Source organism: Globicephala melas, chromosome 8 (assembly GCF_963455315.2).
Source record: "Globicephala melas chromosome 8, mGloMel1.2, whole genome shotgun sequence".
Taxonomy (NCBI): domain Eukaryota; kingdom Metazoa; phylum Chordata; class Mammalia; order Artiodactyla; family Delphinidae; genus Globicephala; species Globicephala melas.
The window spans coordinates 9,311,406-9,335,171 of record NC_083321.1 but is presented as its reverse complement, the minus strand read 5'-3'; the positions used below and the strand labels follow the sequence as shown (position 1 = coordinate 9,335,171).

General features: G+C 52.0%; 1 protein-coding gene across 2 annotated transcripts in view; it reads left to right on the top strand.

Moving 5' to 3' along the window:
• Window positions 1-4,945: 4,945 nt before the first annotated feature.
• The window catches only part of INCENP (inner centromere protein), a 30,115-nt gene continuing 11,294 nt past the window's right edge, over window positions 4,946-23,766 (top strand). Inside the window, exons 1-10 of one of the 2 annotated variants that reach the window (XM_060303085.2) lie at window positions 4,946-5,070; window positions 8,174-8,324; window positions 8,723-8,836; window positions 9,653-10,446; window positions 14,592-14,643; window positions 15,480-15,537; window positions 15,615-15,732; window positions 16,803-16,854; window positions 17,298-17,415; window positions 17,485-17,616. In XM_060303085.2, the coding sequence (XP_060159068.1) occupies window positions 8,185-8,324; window positions 8,723-8,836; window positions 9,653-10,446; window positions 14,592-14,643; window positions 15,480-15,537; window positions 15,615-15,732; window positions 16,803-16,854; window positions 17,298-17,415; window positions 17,485-17,616 (1,578 nt within the window). In that variant the 5' untranslated portion in view covers window positions 4,946-5,070; window positions 8,174-8,184. Of the gene's footprint in view, window positions 5,071-8,173; window positions 8,325-8,722; window positions 8,837-9,649; window positions 10,447-14,591; window positions 14,644-15,479; window positions 15,538-15,614; window positions 15,733-16,802; window positions 16,855-17,297; window positions 17,416-17,484; window positions 17,617-23,766 lie in introns of both variants that reach the window. The other variant, XM_060303084.2, reaches the window with a different exon arrangement.

Genomic DNA, 23,766 nt, shown 5'->3' with positions numbered 1-23,766 from the left:
GGACCTTCTGTATTTCTGAACCCGCCAGCAAGGCTCTCCCTGTTATAAGCTGGATGCCTCAGGCTGCCATAGCTGGCTGCCATTAACCATTCGTCTAATTTCCCGTGCTGATTGCATTAGCAGGACAACCTTCGGGTTACAACGTGGCTTCTGCTGTACCTTAGAAAGAGAACGCACTCGATTAACCTCCAGACTAAAACTGGCTACCCAAGACCCCGATTCCTCATACTAAATCCTCAATAAAAGAGCTTCTGATTGTGATTTCACTCAGTGCCCTGCTAGGAGGGAGACTGCACAGATAACACTTACACAAGGATTTCGTTTGGTGATATTTATTCTTCACTGCACGTTGATTGAGAGGTACTCTTTCAATAAGTTTTGGTCTGCATATTTCTTATTTCATATAAATGAGTTTCTCAGCCATCAGGATCAGAGAGCAACAACAAAAAAGACTGATTCTTTGAGACTTTAATATATAGCCCCCCCCCCGAAAAAAAACACAGCATGGAGGACTTCGGCGTCCAGCTATGACGGAGGAACTAGTACAGAATAAGCCCTGCTATGGTAAACAGCAGTAAAGCTGGAGTCAAAAATATAAGCAACTCTTTTTAGGTGTTAGACCACAGGAGAAGGCAGACTGTAGTCCTGGAGAGAAGGGGCACACCTGGGGTTGAGCCCCAGGACCACTCAGCCTCTGTCTCCTTGGGGTGCAGCCAGCTGGAGCCCCGCTGAGCTGAACAGGCAGGTATCAGACCTAGGGGCAGCTGGAGCGACTGGAATTTCAGAGCAGGGTCAGAAAACTGTGGGGTCTTCTACGAAGTAGGGAAGATGGGGAGCAAGTGGAATATGCATCGACTGCTTGTGGAAGTGTGAAAGGGCGCAACAACTTTGGAAAACTGTATCTTATAAAGTTCCACATACGTTAGCTATACGCCTCAGCAATTCGACTCCTGCCTATTTACACAAGACAAACGTAAACGTAAGTCCACAAAGAGTTCTCTATGAATGTTCATAGCAGCTTTCTTCATAATAGCCCCACACTGGAAACAGCCCAAATGATGAATGAATAGACACGTTGTGGTATATTTACACAACTTAATATTATTCAGCAATAAAAAGGGAACCAAATACTGAGACCCACAATATGGGGGATTCCCCAAAACATAAAGCTGAATGGAAGGAGTGAGACACAAAGCCCATTCTGCAGTACAAAGCGGCAGGGGGGACATTTCTGAGGGGCTGGAAGTGTGCTTATTTTGATCACAGGTGCCTACATTTGCCCAAACTCACTGAGCTGGACATTTAAAATATAGTCATATAAACAAGGTCCTACTGTATAGCACAGGGAACTATATTCAGTATCCTGTAATAAACAATAATGGAAAAGAGTACAAAAAAGAATGTATATGTATAACTGAATCACTTTGCTGTACACCAGAAACTAACACAGCATTGTAAATCAACTATACCTCAATAAATAATAAAATTAAAAATAAAATATAGTCATATATAATTATACCTCAATAAAGTTGGTTAAAACAAAAGAACAAGGAGGGCTAGCCCCTGGCACTGGTAGCTGATCAGAGGTCCTCCCTGAGAGGTGCCGCTAACTTCCACACTCCTCTAGTAACTTCTACACAGAAAGATTCTGGAAGCTTCTCAGGAGGCAGAGTCTGCAGTTAAAATCTGACTCCCCCACTCACTAGTGTCATAGTCTTGAGGAAATGACTTAACCTTTCTGAGATGGTTTTCCTCAACCCTAAAAAGGGATAATGCTATTTTTTTCCCCAAGAGCTGTTGAGAGTGTTAAAAGATGTATAGCAGCGCTATTCATAATAGCAGAAATTTGGGGGGAAAATCCGTATCCCAAATATCCATCATCAGTAGAATGAATCAAAATTGCAAAATACTCATAAATTGTACTTTTATACAGCAGCAATAAGAATGAAGGAACTAGAGCCACGAACAACAGCATGGATGAATCTCACATAATATTGAGCAAAAGATGCCAGACACAAGAGCAAACTGTGTAACACTTTATTTTTTTTTAAACACAAACAAAACTATAATGTTGAGAGATGCATGTTTTGGGGTGGTAAATCTATACGGTAGTCCCCCTTATCCATGGGGGATACCTTCCAAGATCCCCAGTGGATGCCTAAAACCTCAGACAGTACCAAACTCTATATATACCAAGTTTTTTCCTATACATACATACCTATGATAAAGTTTAATTTATAAATTAGGCACCGTAAGAGACTGACAATAATAAAATAGAACAATTATAACAATATACTGTAATAAAAGCTATGTGAATGTGGTCTCTCAAAATATCTTATTGTACAAATTTAATGCTTTTTCCAACCTAACTAAGCAGTCATTGGGCACTGTGGCTGTAACATTTGCACTTTGAGGTGTGACAGCAAAACTAGCACGAGTTCCTTTTTCCTTCTTCACAACTTCACAGATAGAAGATTCATTCTTACCATAGATCTTAGTAATCTTAGTACACGATTTTTTTTCCTTATTAAATTGAGAACTTTCACCTTTCACTTAAAGGAAGCACTTTGTGGCTTCTCTTTGTCATATCCGAATTGCTCGCATCACTACTCTTTGGGGCCATTATTAAGTAAAATAAGGGTCACTTGAACACAAGCACTGCGATACCTCGACAGTTGATCCTCTAACCAAGACAGTAAGTGACTAATGGGTGGGATACACAGGACAAGGGTTGATTCTTGTCACCAGCTGGATAGAGCAGGTGGTGTGAGATTTCAACACCCCACTCTGAACACAGCACAATTTAAAACTTATGAATTATTTACTTCTGGAATTTTCCATGTAATATTTTTAGACTGCATTTGACCCCAGTAATTGAAACACGGAAAGTGAAACCATGGATAAGGGGAGACTACTGTACAAGCAATACAATACAATGATTACCATACTTTTTTAAAGGTTTTCCTTTGGGGGAGGGAGCAGGGGGGTTTCTGGGAAGCCGGCCAAGCTCTATTTCTTGACGTGGGAGGTGGTTTTTAAGGAATGATTTTGACACACTAATAAGCTGTATATCTCAGTTTTGTGCCTTTTTCTAGATGTGTGCTATATTTCACAATTAAAATGTTGGAAAGAAGGAAGGGAGAGAGGGAGGGAGGTTGGGAGGGAGAGAAAAGAAAAAGAAACCCTCATTCAGAATAATCTGAGGTGTCCAAGAAGCCAGGGCCTGCCCCCAGGTCCATCCACCACCCGCAGCATGAAGACCCATCAAGGGTAGCCCGTCCTTCGCTGGTCGCCGGATCCTCCGGCACAAACAGCCTGGAAACTAAACCGCCTGGAAACTAGAGTGCCTGGAACGTGCTCTTAGCACCTCAGCAGTCAGGCTCCCAATCAGCGGCTTCTCACCACCTGCGCCTGCGCTGACGTGCCTGCGGGAGACTCGGCTGCGCGTGCGCCGTCTGCCCCGCTGGGCTTTAACTCCAGTCCAGCAGCCTCTCGTTGGCAGCTGCCCGGTGGGCAAAGTATCATTGCGTGGCTAGGAGCTGCGGTCACGTGTCCCCTGGACTGAGTTGCACGTTCCTAAGGGGATACCCGTGTTTAGTTCCAGAAATGTTGTCCTTGCGTAGGGATAAGCAAACTTCTATAAAGTCTAGACAGTAAATACTTTCAGCTTTTGTGGGCCAGGAGGCAAAATCTCGGATATTACGTAGGTACTCACCTAACAAGAGAGGAAAAAAATATCTACAGTTTTAAAAATTGATGTAATTCAAAATATAGTAATAATAATTGAATATAATTTTTAAAGGTATATGCCTACTAATAACAATAGAATTCTATTTTGGGGATAAGGGTGAGGCGTGGAGGATAATATTTTCTTAATTGTGGCTCAGTTAGTGTTCCCTATCATTAAAACTCGATTGCGATGTTCATCTGTTAATGCAGATCTACAGTGAGATTTTTACCCACTTCCTTTTTGAAATGTCTTTTCACACAGATATGTACTGCCAGATGCTGATATCCGCCCCTGAGCAGATGCTTTCAATCAATCATATTCATCAGCAGGAAGACATTTGTAGAATCTGTTATATTCTTCTCTTGATATTTGTCTTTTAGCAGGTCATCACATTGCAGATTAATCACTCCCAACTGGAGATTAGGTGGAAACTCCTGGATCGCACAGTTAAATGGATTTTGAAATAATGGAAATTTCCTTTGCATTTGCATCAAAGTCTGAAAAACTATGCTGGAACTGCAGTTTGAGCTTGGAAAATACACCTGCTGCAAATTTGTGTGGGAACAGAGATCTGGATTCTTGTTTTAACATTTGACAGCGTGGGAAGCATATAAGCAACTTGGCTTTACCTGTGACTCAAACATTGTTAATTGTCATCGAAATGATTTCACTGTATCATAAATTTTGCATGTAAGTGCTGTTTCAGTTTGTAATTTTAAGTTGAAATCATTAAGAAACATTATCAAGTCTATAGCAAGTATTATTTCTCAAAAGTGGCAGAGTCTCGTATAGAGGACAAATTGGGTGAAGTAATGGCAATGGCAAAGCATAAGACTCCCAGAAAGAGCACGACCTCCAGGTCCACGACTTAAGGCCCCACGCACTTCCCACGTCCCCTAGGGCACTCGCAGTGCACGCTGGGACGTGTAGTTCCGGCGTGCGAGGTCCTGCGCGCGCAACCCCCACCGCGGGCGACTTACTCTCTAGGCCGCGCGCCGCCGTTCCCGGAAGCTGTTCGGGTTAAAGTTTCAAAGCTTCCTTTCCCCGCCTCTTAGTCCCGCAGATTGCCAATCCAAGTAGCCAATAGATGGCCGGACTGGTGCTTCCTTTTACTTGATTGGCTTAGGTTTCTGCAGCCGCACAGACAAACTTGCCGGGGATTGGTCGAGCCTTCAGTTTTGAAAATCGTAGGTTTGGCCCGCGCTGCACCGCCCCGTTGCTTCCTTGCAGCCGCGAGCTTTGGAGGCCGGGAGCGGTGGGACTTGGGCGGGCTGAGATTTGTGCTGGGAAGGTCGTCGGACTTGGATCGGAGCAGCACTTAGGAGACGCGGTGCAGTCGAGTGAGTGCGCGCGGGCGGCCGGCGGGGGTGGGGGGGTAGTTAGCGATTTGTTACCCCTTCCTCCAGCCCCGGACCGGGGGCGTGACCCTCTACCCCCCGTTGCGGCCTGGCAGTGGATGGATCACCTCTTCCAAGTGACGAGGTGACCTGCCTTGGTCCTGGGGCCAGAGATGACCCCCACCCTCCATCCTAGAGAATAACCCCGTCCCTTCCCCCTCCCGGTGCCTAGCACCTTCTTTTGTGCCCAGGAGGCCCTTTGTTGATCTGGACGCGCAGGAAGCGCACACCGACCGGGTTGTGTGACGGAATTATGCCAGATGGCATTTCTGTACAGTTAACTCTCGCTCAACACCTCCCCCATCGGCTGAGCAACATTTTAAAGTGACCATTTCTGGAGTCCACTGCTACCCCTGATCTTGTCATTTCCCAAGCACGTTCACTGACAGTGGCCTTCTCTGGGGCGCCCAGAGCCAGAACTTGGCCCCTGCCTTCCCGAGGTTGAAATGGAGTAGGCGGCAAAGCTTGTGGTTAAGAGCACAGTTTACATCCAGGCCTTGCCCTTGACTTAACTTCTCTTTGCCTCAATTTGCTCATCTGCACGAGGGTCTCCTTGAGGTTGTGGTGAGAGTTAAATGAGATGATGCTCCGTCCAAGCACGGAGTAGGACTCTTTAAAGAAAACAACTGTTGTGACCCTTCTTTGCTGAGGCGAGGTCACAGTTAGGTGCCCGACTTCCTGCACCCTCAAAAGAACAGGTATTGTGAAGGAGGGCCGTGGGGCCCTCGTCTGGTGTATGATGTGAGAGAAGTATTGGGAGACGAAAGTGAACAAGCACCCTTCACCCTTGGTGGGATGTAGGGTGCTCTGGGTTTGTGCCCAGGTTCTTGCAGGGGTTGAAGAGATTTTTGCTGCTTTTCCCAGGACCCTCATTCTTACACTGATCCCTCCTTTCACAGGGTCACCTCTGATCTAATGACAATGACCCTTTTTAAATACCCAGGCTGAGGCTGCTGAAACCAAACTTCCTCGTGGAAGAAGCCCAAACACCTTTTTGCACTTTGTGAAAGAAGCTTTCGCCCATTTTGCCATTTTGAACAAATACTTTTAAAAAAAAGAACAAGTTGTTGATTTCCATAGCAACAAAGTGTTTTGTCTTCCTTTAACATTTTTCTCTTTCCTAGCCTCAAACTGTGTTCCTGCCCTTAGCCAGGGCTGACTGAGCTCTGGGACAGAGGGACTGGGGGGGATCCAGAAGGATGGCAGCCGAGAGGCTGTGTCGGTGACTGGCTGGCTGCAGAGCTGTCTCTGCCCAAAGCCTCTGCAGTCCTGCCCGATTGGCCCTGCCCCGATGAGAGCTGCCTTTGGCATCTAGGAGTAGGCATCTGGATGAGTAAGGCATGCCCTAACCTGTGTAGAATGACTTCATTTGGTGTCCCTGTACGTGTGTATGTGTTGGGGTGGGAGTACCTGTAGAATGTTTATTTCTAGGTATAGAGTTGATAGATGGATGAATTCATTTAACAAGTATCCCTTTTGTGCCAGGCACTGTGCCATACTCTGGGCTTTCAAAGCTGCGAGCAAGACAGACAAAGGCTTGTCCTCAGGGAACAAACGCTTAGTGGTCAGAGACAGGCAGCAAGCAAACAGATACAGTCACCCAAGTGCCATGCGGAGAATTGAAATTGATGGATAGGATGGTAGCTGGTGGTCAGGTCCTCCCTGAGTTGCTGAGAGCCAAGTGCTGAGGAATGAGCTGCACAAAATAGGAGACAGAAGGTTCCAGACAGAGGGCAGAGCTTGCTCAAGGAACAAAGGCTCGTGTGCCCTGGAAATCAGCCCCCAGGAGGTCCTGTGAGGCTGCAACAGGACCTGGCATTACGCTCTGTAAGGAGTGACTGAGCCCCTCCTTCCAGGAGTTCCCATCTCAGGTGGGAGGCTGAGCTATGCGTGGTTCTGGGTTTTGAAGTTGTAGATCAGGGTGGTGGGTTACTGCCATGGCATGAGACATGCAGTCTGTTATTGTGGCTAACGACTGTCACCCATTCATTTGTTCTTTCATTCACTCTACCAGTCGGGATATTTATTGAGCCCCTGCTATGACCAGAATAGAATACTTCTTCCTTGCCTGGGGCTTTGGTGATGATTTTATAACTGAGTTTTGAGGAGAATATCTGAGTTGCCAGTTGTTTTTTTGTTTTTGTTTGTTTATTTGTTTGCTTTTTTGAGTTCCTAGTTTTTTAAGAAATTAAGTGAAGACATAGAACAAATATAGTTACCAAGGGGGAAGAGGGGGAAGGGATAAATTAGGAGTTTGGGATTAAGATATACACACTGCTGTATATAAAGTAGATAACCTACTGTATAGCACAGGGAACTGTGCTCAATATCTTGTAATAATCTGTAATAAAAAGGAATCTTAAAAACAATAAATATATATGTATAACTGAATCACTTTGCCATACACCTGAAACTGACACAGCATGGTAAATCAACTACACTTCAATAAAAATTTTTTTTAAAGGAAATTAAGAGAAAACTAATTTTGTATTTTCCACTGCCTGATATTTCTACAAGTTTTCCTAAAAACAAGACATTGCTTATCCGCTCCCCTCGTGCTCCCTCATGCGTCTCAAGGGCATTTCAGCTCAAGGGAGAGGGTTGTAGGGCCCCTTAGAGAAGAGCCTGTCTGTAGACCCCGCTTTCTTACCCACGACTTTGGGACGCAGAACCCCTTCCAGCCACTGGCCTCCCGAAGAGGCAGTTGGATTTGATGTTCTCTGGCCTGATGCCTGGGGTCAGCTCGTGGGTAACTCACCCTCCGACAGTAGGAGAGGAGCCCTTAGGAGGGTAAGAGCAGGCCTTTGGGCAGGTCAAGGGGTCCTACCTGGTGGGACCACAGTTTCTCCTGATCCAGGAAGGCAGTTGGCCGTGCCCTGTCCTTTTAAGCCCCAGAGACGGCCATTTGTAAGGAGGTCCATTGACACCACAATTGGCTGGTCATTGTGGGCTTCTGGGGACAACGTGCTGTGTGGGGTGGGGATGGGGCGGCATTGAAGAGTGTGAAGATTCCAGCCCTCATGCCTCTTATCTCTGCTTTCTCCAGACAGAGCCATCATGGGGACGACAGCCCCAGGGCCCATTCACCTGCTGGAGCTCTGTGACCAGAAGCTCATGGAGTTTGTCTGCAACGTGGACAATAAGGACATGGTGTGGCTGGAGGAGATCGAGGAGGAGGCCGAGCGCATGTTCACCAGGTGCGGGAGGGACGGACCCGGGGCTGCCTGAGGCCCCAGCGAGGGCCGCTTCCCCACCTGACAGGCAGAACAGACAGGCTGCCAGCGGTCCCTGCTGAGTGCACGGGATGCTCAGGGCTAGGGTGATGGGAAGCAGGGGGAGAAGTGCTGGGCTGCACCTCAGAGGGTGGGGCTGCCTGGCAACCTTGCTCCCCTGCCATGTCGCGGGGGGGGGGGGGGGGGGGCGGAGCCCTGAGTGCCTGCGGTGACTCACGTGCAGCCTTGGAGAGCTCGCTTGGTGCTGGTCACCCCAGCTTGACCAGGCACTGCCAGGAAGGGGGCAAGGGTCGGGCTGGGTGGGGAAGGGGGACCCATGGTTTCCAGGCAGCCTCGAACATCACCCTCTTTGTACCAAACAGAGAATTCAGCAAGGAGCCCGAGCTGATGCCCAAAACACCTTCTCAGAAGAACCGACGGAAAAAGAGACGGATTTCTTATGTTCAGGATGAAAACAGAGACCCCGTCCGGAGAAGGTAGGAGGGGCCGGAGGCTTGGGGCCCACGTGGAGAGCTTGATTCGCAGGTATTAACTGACATGAGGAGCCGCCCAGGGGAAATGAAGCGTGACCCGAGGCCGTGGAGTCCAGAGCTTGTGTGTGTTGGAGGTGGGGATGGTGTTTGATCTGGGCCTCTCCTTCCAGAGGTAGGAGAAGCAAGAGAACCTGACCTTCTGCTTGGGGGAGAGTGACCAGAGGTGTAGACCGGGCGCTGTTCCCTAACCCCCTGTTGCTGTGCTGGTTATAACTACCCTGGTAACGACCATGGGCTGCAAAGTACCAGGGGAAAGAGGCTGGGTCTTGGGGGTCAGGTGGTCTTGGGTGCACACCCCAGCTCTGCCCCTTAGCAACTGTATGTCCTTGGGTTAATTTTCCACGTCTCTAAGCCTCAAGTTTCTGGAGTCTGAAGTGAGGATAATGGTCCCTGCCTCTCAGGGCTGTCTGGTGGTTTAGGCGACAGCATGAGCAATGCCTCCAGCAAGGTGCTTGGCCCAGTGTGACCCCGGTCAGTGGGACGTTTAGGGGAGTTTAATCTTCCCAGTGGTTCTGAGAGGACAGGCATCATCCCAATTTACAGATAGGGAGACTGAGGCCCAGAGAGGGGCAGCCAGGGTGTCACGGCTAGAGGCAGCAGAGCCTGGACCAGAACCCCGGTCTTCTGCCTCCTAGCCCTCCGCTTCAGACTCCACTTGAGCTGGCGGCTCCTGGGGAGGCCGGTGCCTGCAGCTGGAATTTTGGGGAGCCTCCCCGCCCTGCTGGGTCATCTCAGCTTCTGCTCCACCTCCTCCAGCAGGTTGTCCCGCAGAAAGACGCGGAGCAGCCATCGGAGCTCCCGGCACCTCCGCAGCAAGGACAAGGTGGAGAAGCTGGCCACAGTGGTGGGGGAGAACGGCTCCGTCCTGCGGCGGGTGACCCGTGCTGCGGCCGCAGCTGCAGCAACCTCCACGGCAGCCACGCCTTCGCCCACCCCTGAGTCTCCCCCGGTGCTGACCGAGAAGCCCAAGGAGAGCCCGGCCCAGTGCCAGCTGGTACCCATGGTGGAGATTGGCATCAGCGAGCGCCGGAGCGCTGAGCAGCACCTCAGCCAGCTCCAGTCTGCCCAGGCTCCACCCCCTACCCCGGGTCCGGCCGCTGCTCTGGCCTCCCAGATCACCTTGACCTCGGAGGAGGACTCTACACTCCAGAAGCCAGAGACCGGGAGACTGGAGTCTGTCACCGTGAGCTCCCTGATAACTACACCCCAGGACCCCAAGGGCCGAGGGGTTGGAACAGGAAGGTCCGCCTCCAAGCTCAGGATTGCCGCGACCTCCCCAGGCCCGCAGGACTCGCCCAGCTCTCCGGCCTCCCCGTGGCGGGAGCGGGTGCTGGCTCCCATCCTGCCGGATAACTTCTCCACACCCACGGGCTCCCGTGTGGACCGCAGGTCAGTGCGGCGCAGCCTGATCGCCCCGTCCTCCCCGGGTCCCCAGGTCTCACTGGCCCAGAATTACTCCCTGGTTTCCAAAGAGGAGAGCACCGTCCGAAGATCAAGCAGAAGGATTGCCAGGAAGGCCACCAAAGAGCCAGCCGCCTCCGCCCGCATCATCTGTGAGTCTGGGGCTCAGCTCTGGGCAAGGCTGCGGAGGGTGGTCCTTCATGCCTGGCTCAGCCAGAGGGGCTCTGGGGACCATTTAGCAAGGAGCTGTCCACAGAACTTTCTGCGGTGGCGTAAGTGTTCCAGATCTGTGCCGTCCTATACTGTAGCCACTAGCTAGCCACGAATGGCTGTTGAGCCCTCAGAATGTGGCTCGTTTGATCGAGGAACTGAATTTTTAGTTTTATTACATTTTACATAGTTCAGATTTAAGTTGCCGCACGTACCTAGTGGCTACCACGTTGGACAGGGCAGATCTGGTCCCACGCTCTTGTTTTACAAATGAGGAAACTGAGGTCCGGGGCCGTTGGCCGCAGTGTCCCTGCGGTTAATGCCATGCTGAGCTTGAACCTGGGCCTCTTCCCCAGGGCCCGCGTGTTCCCCTTCCTTCCTGTGGAGGTTCGCTTAGATTCACCATGTTTGTGGGCCACCTCCTGTTAACGTAACTGTTCGGTCTGGCCCCAGCTGTACATTTAAACTGAGGCTTAAGGAGGCTACCAAGTCTGTAAATTGGGAAGAGCCCCACATGTTTCGTCCCTTCTGGGATGGTGGCTGCTTGCTGAGGAGGCCAGGTGGAAAGCCACAGGGCGGGCTTGTCAGGCAGGTGAGGGCACCTCCCTGGGCCCGGTTTCTTCCCCGCCTGGGGAAGGGTTTGCTCCAGGGCCTGGGGCTCAAGGACACACAGTCGGGGGCCTGTGCAGACATGCGGTCTGGCACACTGTTCATTTTTGGATTCTCAGAAGGGCCCCAGTGATTCTGCCCTGCCTTCGAGATTTCCTCAGGTGTGAATCTGATCCTGGGCAGGGGCCCAAGGGGGCGGGCAAGCCTGGAACTCTAGAGGGAGGTTTGGGGAGAGACCCTAGAGGCCCTCCCCATGCTTCTGGTCAGACATCCAGAAGCTCTTCTTAAGCCAGTCCGTTTGCTCGGCCCCCTGCCCTGCACACGGGTGGGCTTCTGATTTGATTCGCCTTTGACCCAGTCCTGTGGAAGGAAGCCAGTCAAACACAGTGGTTAAGCCTTGGAGTCACACAGAGCCTGGGGGGCCTGGGGCACACCCTTCTCCGAACCTCAGTTTCCCCATGTGTTAAATGGTAAGAACACCTGCCTTGAATGTGGGTAGAGGACCCATCTTAGTGCTTGGCTATGGTACAGCTCAGTCCATCTAAATCAAAACAAAACTGGATGATAAAACTGCAGATGGCCTGGGTCCCTGAAGCTCAGTGGAGGTGTGGCCTGGGTGACCCTCCGGGGCGCTCAAGGGTGTGGAGCAGGGAGGGGAGAGGGGGCTTCCTGGAGGCCTTCCTGACACCCAGGCCCTGGGGCTTGGCTGGGTGGGCAACTCAGAGGTTGGATTTTAGTTTGGGTTACCCCAGAAGCAGCCCTTGATATCAGGATTTGAGTGTAACTTGTTACTGTGGGAGGGGAAGGAAGCACCTGCAGCAGGGGAGCAGGGAGGTGAGCCGGGGAGAGAGGACCGCCAGTGACACCCATAACAGGCCTGGGGCCTCGGGGGAGCCTCTGGAGCCAGTGTGGTGCCCCTCGACCCCCTTCCAGGCCTCCTCCCTGCCCCCAGACCTGTTCTGAAGCCTGAATGGCATGCAGGTGGTACTTAACATTCCAGAGCAGTCTTTGCGCTGGTGGAATAGTTGTGCGGTCACATGGGCATCTTCTCACCCTTCTGCCCCCTCATCAGCGAGCCCTGAGCTGGGATGGGAGGCAGGGGATGTGAGCTGTCTCTTGGCTACAGACCCCTCAGGTGGGAGCTGGCCCTCCCACACCTCCAGGCCTGCCTGCCTCACCCCAGGAAGGTCCCTGCTTCCGGCCTCGGCTCCCTCAGCCTTAAACCTCTGGCCACGCACCTGTGGCCCAGATGCTCCAGCCGAGCCAGGCTTCTTCTGTGCCCAGCAAAGCCTGCTCTTTCCTGCCTCATGGCCTTTGCAGATGCTGTTCCTTCTGCCTAGACTGGCACCTCTCAACTTTTGGCCTCAGCCCCTGCTTCCAGATTTCAAAATTATTGAGGACCCCAAAGAGCTTTTGATTATGAGGACGCTATCTATTGACAGTTACTGTATTAGAAATTAACTTGAAGGATTAAAAAATTCTTAATATTCATTAATATTTTATTTTTTATATTAATACTACTTACTGTTTTGATATTAAAAGTATTATTTAATACTTTAATGTAAAAGTAACAAGCCAATTACCTGTTAAGGTTAGTTGTGTTTATTTTTGTTGGTTTTTTTTTTTTAAGAAAAAATAACTGTTTTCCAAACAAAAATGTGATGAGGAGACTGGCGTTATTCTGCAGTTTGCAGATCCCATCCATGTGTGGCTTAAAAGAAGACAGCTGGGTTCTGCATTCACTCTGTTGCATTGTGTTGCTTGGGTTCAAGTATGTGAAGAAAGTCTGGCCTTACACAGATACGTAGTTGGAACAGGGCAGAGTACTTCAAAAGCCTTTTCAGATAATGGTGCATATTCTTTTTTTTTTCCAGATAATTTGTGCGAACTCACAAATATGTGGCGTTACGCACATCTTCCAGATGTCGACACACTTCATTATGTATTTTTTTAAAGGAGCACATTTGCTTTCTGGTCTCATCAGAAACATCTTTAGGTATTGGGAAGCTATGAAGTTCATGGTGGTGGATACAAGGTCCAAAATTCTATTTTTGGCTTTTTTGTGGGCTCAGTTTTTTATTCTTGGCAACAAATACTGTTCGTTTTATTTGAAGGGACAGACTCCCTTTGTTCTTTTTTTTTTTTTTGGTGGTATGTGAGCCTCTCACTGCTGTGGCCTCCCCCGTTGCGGAGCACAGGCTCCGGACGCGCAGGCCCAGCGGCCATGGCTCACGGGCCCAGCCGCTCCGCGGCATGTGGGATCCTCCCGGACCGAAGCACGAACCCATGTCCCCTGCATCGGCAGGCGGACTCTCAACCACTGCGCCACCAGGGAAGCCCCCTTTGTTCATTTTTAAGAAAATGTCTGCCAAATACCCAAGCTTGATTAGCCGTAGTTTGTCAGTTGTTCTTTGACTTAAAAACAGCATTCTGTTAAAAAAGGGGCCAGTTCAGCTGAGACCTCAGACCCCCGTGCTTTTCAGAGACTTGGCTAGGCAGCCCAAGGGCATTTTTGCATCCTTCCTGCTTTATCACATAGTGTATTAGAAAGACATGTACTTAAGTTTAGATTTAATAAAATTAATAGTTTTCATTCCTTCACCAAGGACATTCTTAAGTGAAACCAGACGTTTCCGTCCCGAGTGTGGGGTGCAGTTTGGTACCCAGGCTTCGTACTTTACCTCCATTGCTTTCACTCTCTCAGGGCAAATCTCAACACCATGAAAAGGGAAGATAACATTTTGGTGTTATGGTGGAAATAGTTAGGACCTCGTGGGTCCCCCAAAAGGGTCCTCTTGGGCACTCGACTTCAAGAACCCCAGAGAACACTTTGAGAACCACTGTCCAGGACATCCTCCTCCCTCCCCTTCCTCCTTTGCGACCTTCTTACCTTCTTATCCTTTACGTCCCAGCCTCCAGACCAGCTCGGCTTCCCATTATAGGCTTTTCAAGTCCTCTGCTCGTTTCCGTCATGGCACATGTCACATGTCGGTTACAGGATTATCTGATGATTATCTAGACCAGGTCGTGGCCCAGTCTGGTTTGCTCTCCATTGGGTCCCCAGGGCCTGTGCATGGTATAGACCCTCGACGTATGTTTGTTGAATGAATAAGCTGCTTTGTGTTGGCCTGGGCTGGGAGTTGGAGGCTCAGAGCTGGACATCGTCCCTCTTCCCAGAATACTCCCAGCCCAGTGAAGGAGCCAAGACGTGCCCTCAGATGGGCATGTTACCCTCTAGGGGGTAGCAGGAGACATCAAGCCAGCAGCTCTGTTGAGGGTGTTAGGAGTCGAGGGAGTGCTGACGGCAGGGATCTGCACCCAGGGAAGGGGGAGAGGTCTACGGGGTCGAGAGGGATCTGCAGGTGGAGAGGGTCTGGCTGCAGATGAGAAGTGGTGGAGCCCCCGTCAGAGCCTGGTTCCCTGGAGGGGCACCTGGCTGATTCTGAGGGCATCTCTTGTTCCTTTGTTTTCCTGTCAGGCCACAGTTACCTGGAGAGGCTCCTGAATGTCGAGGTGCCTCAGAAAGTGAGGTGAGTTCAGTTCCAGGGCTTGGGGACCTTCCCAGGGCTGGGCAGGGCACACGGGGGGCCCTTTCTAGGTGAGCCCCACAGGTGGAGGTGTTTCCTGTGCTCGAGCCTTCCCTCATCACAGGGACTGCCCCTGGGCTGCCCCCTGCTGCCCCCTGCCCCTGCCCCAGTCTTCCCAGGCAGTGCCACCCGGGTGTCAGGTCTTCCCGAATTGCTTGTCAACATCGCTTGTCAGTCCTGGCCTCGCCTTGACCCCTCCAAGCTTTACCCTGGGGCCTGGGCTTCATTGCTTTGTCAAATCCAGAGGCCTGTGGATGAGCCAGTGCAGCCGTGAGGAGCCAGTTCAGACTGGGGTGGGTGGCATGGGGGTTGGTGGGGTGCTTCCTGCTCCAGGCTTACACCCCAGCACTGCTTTGAGCCAGTGCTCCTTTTCCTGGAGGCCACGTCCTGCCGTCACTAAAACTATTCCACCACCACCACGACTCCCTGCTCTGGAGCAGAGGGGCAGTGCTTGGGACGGGGAGACCGGTGACTTTGCCGGCGGTGAATGGAGAACGGGCCTCAAAAGAGACGTGGCTCATTCAGGCCCAAAGGGTCGAGACGGAGCTGGGAAAGGGCCGACCTCCCGAATCAAGGCCCTGGTGGAATACAAGCGAAGCCAAATTCAGAAGCCGACACTGCTCGTCTGCCCAGGCCGCAGACTTAAACCACGGGGCCACTGGCTCCGGCTGCCCATCCTCCCGTCCCTTCTAGGTCGCTACCCCAGGGCGTAGGGGAGGGGCTTCTGCGGGGAGGCTTGGGCTGGGCGGCTCCCACAGTGCCCCCTGCTCTGCTTCCAGCCCCACGGCGGAGGAGCCCAGCAAGGAAGCTGAGCCAGAGGAGGCAGCTGAGCTGGAGGTGAGATGGGCAGGCCAGGGAGGAGCGGGCCTGCGAGTCCCATGTGCAGACCCCTAAAGCCATGGCTCTTCCCTTAGGTCCCCAAGAACAGTGGCAGCGCCTTGCAGCTCCGCAGTACCACCAAGATCGCCCTTAGCACGCCCGGCTCGCAGCCTGCAGCCGGCGGCCAGGGAACGCCCTCTGAAGGGCGTCCGGGTGAGTCTCCTGACCTACAGACCGTCAGGGCCACGCAGGCCGTGGTAGCCTCGGCCTGACTTTCTCTTGGAGGAGAGGCAAGCGCGGTTTTCTGGGCTGATAGGCCGAGGGAAAGTGAGACCCGGAGTGCAGCGATCTCCTTCGAGTCTGCACGTTTCATCTCCCACCTTTTGGCTGGAGCCACTGCTGAGTGCCACTGGGTGGCCATGGCTGGTTGGTGCAGGAAGCTGGGGGTGGGACCTGAATTGGGGCGTTAACTGTGAACGTGCCAGGTCAAGGCCTGGAGCCTCACTCCAGGGGGGACAGGAGGAACTGTGTCCTGGGGTGTGAACACCTGGCCTCGTGTTCTGTCTCTGTCGCTGGCTCACTTCTCTCCTCTGTGGGTCTCCTGGCTAAAGGGCGTGAGAGCTGTGGGCTCTGGGGCCTGGCCTGCATCTCCCTGGTGGGAGGAGCACTGTAGCCATGAGAGCTTGCACACGGCTCCCCCAGCTGCTGGACGGGGTTAGCACAATGGCCATGCCAGCCCCATAGGCCCCAGGGGCTGCCGGGACCCTTTGGAGTAAAGAGTGTTGGAGAGCCGGGGGAGAGATCGGCGCTTCCTCCTGGCGGCGAATTGAAACGTACAGACCCGCACCCCACATGTTGACCCTGCTCAGGAGGCCCCGCCCCCGTGCCAGCCCCAGCTGAAAGGGCCGGGAGGAGTGGGATTTCGAAGCCGCTCAAGGGGCCTGTTAGAGCTTGCAGCTTGTGTAGGTTTCTGCCCCCGGCTCTCAGTGTTAGAGGTGGGTGGGATGTGGTTAGGGCCACCTCGATGGGACTGTCCTGCTGTTCTCGCCCCAGAGGCCAGGCCTGGGGGCGAGGGATCTGCGGGCTGCGGGCCGCGTGCCAGCTCTGCGCGTCCACAGAGGGGTCACGGCCGGGCAGTGCTAAGCCTGATGCTTCTGCTCCTGGCTACCCTGGGGTCTGCCGGGAAGAGAGCCTCGCCCCTGCCACGGCCACTGCCGGTGGGCGCGTTCCCCTGACCCCTCCGTGCTCTCCCGATCGCCCCCCTGAAACCGCTTTCTCCACAGAGGCCAAGACTGACCAAGCAGATGGCCCCAAGGAGCCGCCTCAGAGTGTCAGGTTCGCATGCGGGAAGGCGTGTGCAGGCGACCATTTTGAGGGGCCCAGAGGGGCACGAACCTTGAGTCCTCCCTCGGGAAGGGTGGGCGTGTGGTCAGGGACCTCCGTGTCCTCTCAGCAGGGGTGGGGACTGGCGCTCTCACTTAATAACAGAGGTGGCTTCAGGCTGTGGGAGGAGCCTGACCTGGGGGTGGGTACGGGATCCCAGACCCCCATCCTCCTGTGTCCTGGCCGTGTGACCTTGGACTGGTCACTCCCCTTCCTCTGACTGGGCGGCAGAGGGTTGGTCAGGGAGACCCCACCTCTGCAGTGCCTTTCAATCTGGAGTCCCGGGGGCTGGGCCCAGTTCCATTCGCAAGGGGGACCTTTTCTGGGGCGTGATGGGGCGCTGGGGGGGACGCGAGGGCGGGCCCTGTGACACTGCTGCGCCCGCACGCCGGCAGGAGGAAGCGCAGCTACAAGCAGGCCGTGAGTGAGCTGGATGAAGAGCAGCAGCTGGAGGATGAAGAGCTGCAGCCCCCCAGGAGCAAGACCCCTTCCCCGCCCTGTCCCGCCAGCAAGGTGAGTGTGCGTCTGCCCTCCCTCCGCCCCCTGCCCCGCCCACGGGCTCTGACCCTGGTCCCTCTGCAGGTGGTGCGGCCCCTCCGGACCTTCCTGCACACCGTGCAGAGGAACCAGACGCTCATGACCCCGACCTCGACCCCTCACAGCAGCGTGAAATCCTTCATGAAGCGCAACACTCCCCTGCGCGTGGACCCCAAGGTGAGGGCGGCCTGGCTGAAGGCTGCAGCATGTCCCCAGGCTGCTGGGAGCAGCGGGGGCCTGGGCCGAGGCGGGTGTGACCTGGCACTGGTCAAGAACCAGCTTGAGCCTCTGTGGCCCTGGGCTACCTCGACATCTGAGGACTGTCCTGACTCCTTGGGCTCTGCACTGCAGCCTAGAGGCTCGACCGGCTCAGGGTGACCTCCCGGGTCTGGGATCCGGGGCTGGGAAGTGGCAGAATTGGCCTGGCTGGCCACCGCCGTGGCCATCCATCCCCAGGCACCGCCCCCGTTCCCTCCCGGCGGCCTGAGTAGTTAAGGTGAGGGACTCACGTGGACGCTGACTTGGGGATGAGGCCTGGGTGACGTGAGAGGAGTGGTGGCGCTGGGAGAGGGTGCAGGCCCCAAGCAGACTCACTGGCGTCTTCAGGAGGGCGGCCTGCTTTCCAGGATGCCCTCCACCTGGCATTAACTGGCTTTTTCCTTGTCTCCTCTCCTCCACAGTGCAGCTTTGTTGTAAGTAAAGCCTTTCCCTGTCCTGTAACCTAGCTCCACCCAGCACTTACCCGCCGTAGCCCTGTCTCTGCAAAACTGACAGCACTTGTAGAGGCACTAACATCATCAGTGGGAGCATTAAGGGGGCCGGGAGGTGGGAGGTGAGCTAGAGTTGCTGGCTGGCTGGCTCGCCGGCCCTGCAGTTCTGGAGCCGATGTCCTCCCTCTGCAGAGCCTGCCCAGGAGGATGAGAGGGGGTGTGGTCCCCAGGCAGGAGGAAGCAGAGGGGGTGTGACCTGCGATGGGTCACCAGGGCCACATCTTGCAGTGTTCCCCCCCAGCCACGTCCCTCCCACCTCCCCGGTGCCGGGCTTGCCCTCAGGGTCTGGGGCTGCAAAGAGAATAGACAAGGCATCTCTGATCCCAGGTCGAGATTTACAGGATCGCAGACCTAAGCTGCTGCCTTGAGGGGTGGGGCAGTGGGGAAAGGAGATCTGGGTCTGCTGGGTAACGGTGGAACTGTCAGTGCCATCCTCCAGAAAGAAGGCCACAGAAACTGTTCTCTTCTCAGATACCCCAGAGCTGAGCTGGACCACCGGCTGCGTGCAAGGAGCCATGGGGGCCTGGGACCTGCTCGGCCCGCAGTCCCAGCTCCCAGGGTCTCCCGAGCAGCTGCAAGGTTGCATCCCCCGAGTCCTTTAGTGTCTGCTGGCACTTTGAAGGCCACCTACCTGGAGGGCTTCTGCCTCCAGCCAGGGGTCTTAGGGCCCCAGGAGCACTGCCGTGGAGCTTGACAGATCAAGAGGCTGCCCAGCAGCTGGACAGGCAGGTCCTGAACTGGCCTCTCCTGCAAGAAGGCTGGTCCCATCTGGGTGGACAGGGCCATGGCGTGCCATCCAACATGCCAGCAAGCAGGCTGTGTGGTTCTTATGTACCTGTCTTTGTGCCAGGGCCCTACTAGGCACCTGGGCCCACAGCCGTGAACCAGCCTTGGACTTTTTCCTCCTACAAGGAACTACCTGTGCCCCACCCAGACTGACCGGGGCCTTGCAGGAATGACCAAGAGGTTCAGGAAGCTGCCCTTTCCTGCTTTGGGGAGCCCAGGTCCCTGCATGCGACATCTGCGCGGGTGGGACAGTCCTCAGGAGGCCAGGGGACCTACCTAGGTAGGTCGCTGTGGCATTGGACTGGTTTCCTAACCTTTGGGCCTAAATTTCCTTGGCTACAAAGTGTGGAGACAGAGGTTCATTCAGGGAGATTGGATGAACCAGGGAGCAGTAGCGAGTGTCAAGCACCCAGCACAGGGATCGGCATGAAGTGGTTGTTTGATGATGGCAGAGAGGCTGCTCATTTGAGACCCCTGCAGGCAGAAGGGGCTGCAGAAGCTTTTGGATCCCTCCCACCCTCTGCTTTGGGCTTGATGGTGGCCCCTGGGGAGCAGCCCACCTTCCAAGGTTGGGGCAGAGGAAGCACGGATTCTACGACCGAAGAAACTCTTGTTTTCTTCTATAAAATTCACAGTGCAACAGGATAAATGCTCTGACCTGGGCTGGGAAATCCTAATAGTCAAGCTTCAGGACAAAAGCCTGTTTTGCTGAGCCCTGCTGAGAGTAGGAATCTAGGGGCAGGACGAGAGGGTGGCGAGCGCTCTGGGTGCCACGTGGCCTTTGTTTCCCAGGTGCTTTCCTCATGGGCCAGCGGGCGGTGTGGCCTCTTGCTGGGTTTCCCTGGGTCCGTGTGATTGGAGAGCACAAGGCCACCTGCTCCCTCCCTGAGGGGTCCTCCCAAAGGCCAGCATCCTCCTCCAGCCTGGCTTCCTACCCCAGCTTGGCTTCTATGACTCATGATCATCTCTCTCCATTTCTCTTTCCATCTTTAAAAAAAAAAATTTTATATTAAAAAACATTTTACAGTAAAATTTATGTTAAAAATTATCATACAGTGAAATCTATCCTTTGTGAAAGCATAGGTTTATGTAACCACTACAGCAGTTGGGATGCAGAGCGGTTCCATCACCCCACAAGACTCCCTCCCCCACCCCTACCGCGTGCTCTTCATCACTATAGTTTTGTCTTTTTGAGAATGTCACGTGAGTGTAATCATACGACAGGTGACCTCTTGAGATTGGCTTACTCAGCATAACGCTTCTGAACTCAGTCATTACACTTGAATTCAGTTTCCTGTAGACAGCGTACAGTTGAGTCAGGGTGGTGGTTTTGTTTCTTTTTAAAATCTAACAGTGTCTTATTTGATATATTTAGTGGTATGTTTCAATTTACATCTACTGTTTTATTATTATTGGCTGTTACCTTTGTTTTTTCCTTCTGTCTCCCCTTTCTTGCCTTTTTTGGGGTCCCTTGACGTTTTTTAGTATTCCATTTTAATTTGTCTCTTGCGATTTGGACTATATCATTTTTAGGGTTTTTAATGGTTGTTTCGAGGCATTACATAACTTTCACAATTACTTTAGCATCAGTATCTTTTTTTTTTTTTTTTTTTTTTTGCATTACGCAGGCCTCTCACTGTTGTGGCCTCTCCCACTGCGGAGCACAGGCTCCAGACACGCAGGTTCAGCGGCCATGGCTCACGGGCCTAGCCGCTCCGCGGCATGTGGGATCTTCCCGGACTGGGGCACAAACCCGTGTCCCCTGCATCAGCAGGCGGACTCTCAACCACTGCGCCACCAGGGAAGCCCAAGCATCAGTATCTTATCAGTTGAATTGGAATGTAGAAACATTACCACCTATAGATGCCTTGACTTCCCACTGTGTGTGATCCTTGTCTTACATATTCCATCTCCATACATCGATGACTCCAGCAGAATAATTTTTGTTTTCAACTGTCAAACATTTTAAAGAAACTCAAGAGGAAAAGAAGTCTTGATATTTACCCAGATATTTGTCATTTCTGTTCTTCATTCTTGAAGCTTCACCTTTCCTTCTGGTAGTATTTCTTTTCTGTCTGAAAAACTTCCTTTAGCAATTCTTTGAGAAGTCTGCTGGCAACAAATTCTTTAGTTTTCCTTTATTTGAGAAAGTTTATTTCCCTTCATTTCTGAAGGATATTTTCACTGAATATAGGTAGAGTTCCGGATTAACAGTTCTTTCCTTTTAGCAATCTTAAAATGTGCTCCTTCCGTCTGGCCTCCAAACTTTCTGATGAGAAATCCCCAGTCATTCAAATCATTGCTCCCTGATAGATAATGTGTCTTTTTTCTTCTGGTGCCTGCTTTTCAGAATTTTTTTTCCTTTGTTTTAATAATAAGTTTTTAGCAGTTTGATTCTTTTGTGGCTGGACATGGGTTTCCTTGGGTTTATCCTGTTTGGGTTTTGATGACCTTCTTGAATCTGTAGATTTATATCTTTCAGCATAGCTGGGCATCTTCAGCCATTATTTCTTCAAGGTTTTGGGGTTTTTTTCAGTATTTCATAGACTTTTTTTTTTTTTTCCACACCACACGGCTTGCGGGATCTTCCCCAACCAGGGATTAAACCCAGGCCACCGCAGTGAAAGCCCAGAATCCTAACCACTAGGCCACCAGGGAAGTCCTCATAGAACTTTTGTTGTCATCTCACAGTTCCCTCAGGCTCTGTTAATTTTTCTTCCGTATATTTTCTCTCTGTGTTTAGATTGGCTAAATTTTGATTTATCTTCATGTTTTCTCCATTCTGCTCTTGGATCTGTCCACTGAATTTTTTTTTTTCAGTTATTGTATTTTTAGTTCCAAATCGCCATTTGCTTCTTCTTTAGATCTTCTAGTTGCTGAGATTTTCTGTTTTTCCAGTTGTCTTAAGAGTGCTGTGATTTTTTGTTGGGGCATTTTTGTCAGAGAATTCCAACCGGACCTCTTGGCATTGGTGTCTGTTGATTGCCTTTTCCCGTGGGAGTTGAGATTTTCCTGGTCCTTGTATGCTTAGTAATTCTGGATTGCAACCTGCACATTTTGAATATGATGTTAGGAGACTCTGGGTCTTGTTTAAATCTTATGGAGACTGTTGATAGTTTGCTTTGGCAGTAACCCACTGGTTCTGGCTGTGGTTCCAACCTGCTTTCTGTGGCCTGTGGTTCCAACGTCCATTTAGATTTCAAAGCCTTTACCGTGCTCTTTGGATCTGTCGTGGGTGTGCCAGTCAGCGGTCCGTCTGGGATCTGGCAGGTGACCTGTGAGTTTAGTTCTCAAAGTTTCAGGTGTGATAGTTCGGGTCTAATCCAAACATCTCCAGTTTGGTGCTGCGCCCGGGAGTTCATAAAAACCTTATGGTATTACTTTCTCAATCTATCCAGTACTTTCCTCTTCTCTGGGGCTCCCCCTTTCTGCCCCCCAGCCAGGAAGCTGGGGCCTTAGTTCTTCTGCTCTGCTGTGTGCTCCCCTAACCACGTGGAGGGCCTCCAGCTGGGAGACAGAAAGAAAGGCAACAGTGTTTCCCAGCATTTTGGGATCACAGCTCCATAGTGTGGCATGGAAGGTTCTCCTCCTTGAGTTTTGACTCTGCAGGTTCCAGTAACTGCTGCTGTCCCCGTTGCCACAGGATTGCTTGTGGGCCAGAGCATGAGAGAAGGGAGAAAAGAGGGAAAAAACCATAGTGTTTTGAGTCAGAACCAGAGGGCTCTTCCCGGACTTCTGTCAGCACCTCGGTGATCTCTTTGGGGTCTCAGGCTTCACTGAGTTAGTGCTGGAGGGAAAAAAAAGCATTCAGCTCACTGCTGGTTCGGTGACGCTTCAAAGCTTGGCCTCCTTCCCCAGTCTGCCTGCGGCTGTTTACCTTGCAGAGGCCTCAAATAACTGCTCCGTGCATTCTGTTAGGTTATACACCACATGTAGTGGGAGAGACAGATGGGAGTGTCCACTCCATCTCACCCAGAACCGGAGCCCTTCTCTCCGTCTTTAGGATGGTATTACCTCGGGGCCAGATTTCTAGGTGGGAAATCTGTAGTCAAGGTCAGTGGCCAAGGAGAAATGGACAGTAAGGCCGGTGGTGGCTTAGCCCAGAGGCGGTGTCTGATGGGAGCCAGGCTGGGGTGAGGGGTGGGCCTCTAGTCCAGGTCCCGGCCTCTACCCTTATCCCCTGACCGTTACTGGTAAAGCACCAGTCTCGTCCTTGGCCAGGGAGGGCTTGGAGGCCCCACCTGTCCTGCTGGTTGCCTACTGCTATGGCCATGCCCCTGGGGCTTTCTGGGCCTGTGGAGGAGGAGGGTACCAGCATCGATCTGCTGAAGCAACTAGGACTTTTAAAAAGTTGTTTTTGAAATTTGTATGTAGCCGTATCACAAGAAGTTTGGAAAATGAAGGGGAAAAAATGCCATCCCTCATCAGTGTCACCAGCCTATATAGTAACCTCTGTTAGCATTTGACAGTATTTTCTTTTTTTTTCAGCTGTTAGGAAAGAGTCGATACACTGTGTGTGTGTGTGTGTGTGTGTGTGTGTGTGTGTGTGTATACACTCGTAAAAGTTATAAAGCATAATAATAAAAAATTAACACATGTGTACCCATCCACCCCCTTAATAGAACATTAACCATAACTTTCAAAGCTGCCTTTCTGTCCCTTCCCAATCTGGTTCTTTTTTTCTTCTTATTATTACTTTTGGCTGCGTTGGGTCTTTGTTGTTGCATGCGGGCATTTTCTACTTGTGGCGAGCAGGGGCTACTCTTCCTTG